This window comes from Nicotiana sylvestris, chromosome 4, assembly GCF_000393655.2.
Source record: "Nicotiana sylvestris chromosome 4, ASM39365v2, whole genome shotgun sequence".
In the NCBI taxonomy this organism is placed as follows: Eukaryota; Viridiplantae; Streptophyta; class Magnoliopsida; order Solanales; family Solanaceae; genus Nicotiana; species Nicotiana sylvestris.
In genome coordinates this window covers 459007-460741 of record NC_091060.1, presented here as the reverse complement: position 1 = coordinate 460741, position 1735 = coordinate 459007, and the positions used below count along the sequence as shown (strand labels likewise).

The 1735-nt window shown below is 43.3% G+C and overlaps 1 protein-coding gene across 1 annotated transcript; it reads right to left on the bottom strand.

Annotated features, from left to right (window-relative positions):
• Window positions 1–796: 796 nt before the first annotated feature.
• LOC138889095 (uncharacterized) lies at window positions 797–1402 on the bottom strand. Its single transcript, XM_070171656.1, has one exon. The coding sequence runs from the start codon at window positions 1400–1402 to the stop codon at window positions 797–799; it is 606 nt and encodes a 201-aa protein (XP_070027757.1).
• Window positions 1403–1735: the final 333 nt, after the last annotated feature.

Sequence of the window (1735 nt, the reverse complement as noted above, 5' to 3'; positions counted from 1 at the left end):
GCGGGAAATGATCTTTCCAAGTAACTTTAGTGAGCTTCCTATAGTCCATGGACACTCTCCACCTGATGACGGTTCTTGTTGGTATCAATTCATTCTTTTCATTTGTTACCACAGTCATTCCCCCTTTCTTTGGGACACATTGCACCGAAAAGGTCCACGAGCTATTAGAAATGGGATAGAGAACCCCGACATCTAACCAGTTGATTATCTCCTTCTTTACTACCTCTTATATTGCTTCATTTAGCCTCCGTTGATATTCAACGAAGGGTTTGGCACCCTCCTCCAAAATAATCTTGTGCATGCAAAAGGGGGGGCTTATGCCCCGGATATCCGACAAAGTTTATCCGATTGCTCTTTCCTCCTTTGTAGCACCTCCAATGTGGACTCTACCTGCATGTTAGTTAAGCAAGAAGAAAGGAAAACAGGTAAAGTAGAAGAAGGGCCAGTGAATTCATACCTGAGATGTGGGGGAATGGCTTTAACTCCAAGGTAGGAGGCTCTTTGATTGAGGGCTTTGTTGGAGGAGTCTTCCGATTTTCAAGATCCAAAGATAGTTTTAGGGGCTCATAAGTGTATGACCGCATGCGTTGCAATGCATTTGCACACTCCACATAGCCATCACTCTCCTCCTTATCATCTAGGTTGAGCAAAACGACTTCCAATTTGTCCTCAACGTTCACTGTTACACTAGCATCATCAACTATCACGTCGATCACCAAATACACAAACGAACAAACTTCATTACTATTCGGTTGCCTCATTGATTTGCACACATGGAAGACCACATTTTTTTCATTCACCCGGAAAGTGACCTCACCAGCTTCCACATCAACAAGAGCCTCCCCGTTGCGAGGAAAGGTCTACCCAAAATGATAGGCACCTCATAGTCCACTTCACAATCAAGAATCACAAAGTCCGCTGGGAGGATGAACTTGTCAACTCGAACCAATACATCATCAATAATACCCAAAGGCCTTTTCATTGTTCGATTCGCCATTTGCAGCCTCATGGATGTGGGTCTTGGTTGCCCAATTCCCAAAGTTTTGAATAATGAATAGGGCATCAAGTTGATACTTGCCCCGAGATCACATAATGCTTTGGCAAAATCGACGCTCCCTATAGTGCAAGGGATTGTGAAAGCGGCCGGATTTTCCAACTTCGGAGCCATTGAGTGCATAATATCACTCACTTGATGAGTCATCTTGATGGTCTCACAATTCATTGATCTTTTCTTGGTTACCAAATCCTTCATGAATTTTGCATATCCCGACATTTGTTCCAATGCCTCAACCAATGGCACATTAATCGACAAACTTTTCATCATATCAATAAACTTTTTGAATTGGTTCTCACTATTTTGATTTGCAAGCCTTTGAGGGTATGGATGAGGAGGCCTTGACATTGATGCCTTAGCCTTTGGCACTACCGGTTCTAGCATGTCAATCACATGTTTCCTAGACGGTTTCACCTCTTTTTGCGTCTCCTCCACACTTTCATCTATATCACCTTTTCATTAGCTTGAACCACATTGCTTGGAATTTCATCTTCTTGAACCACAACATCTTCATCCACAATCCTTCTTTGATTTGAGGTAGTAGCATCTCCACCTTTTCCCCTTCTAGTAGTCATGGCCACAGCATGTCCCGTATTATTTCCACCCTGCAGGTTCACCACTGTATCACTAGGTAGTGCCCCCTTAGGACGAGTGTTCAACGCTTGTGAGATTTGGACTAAT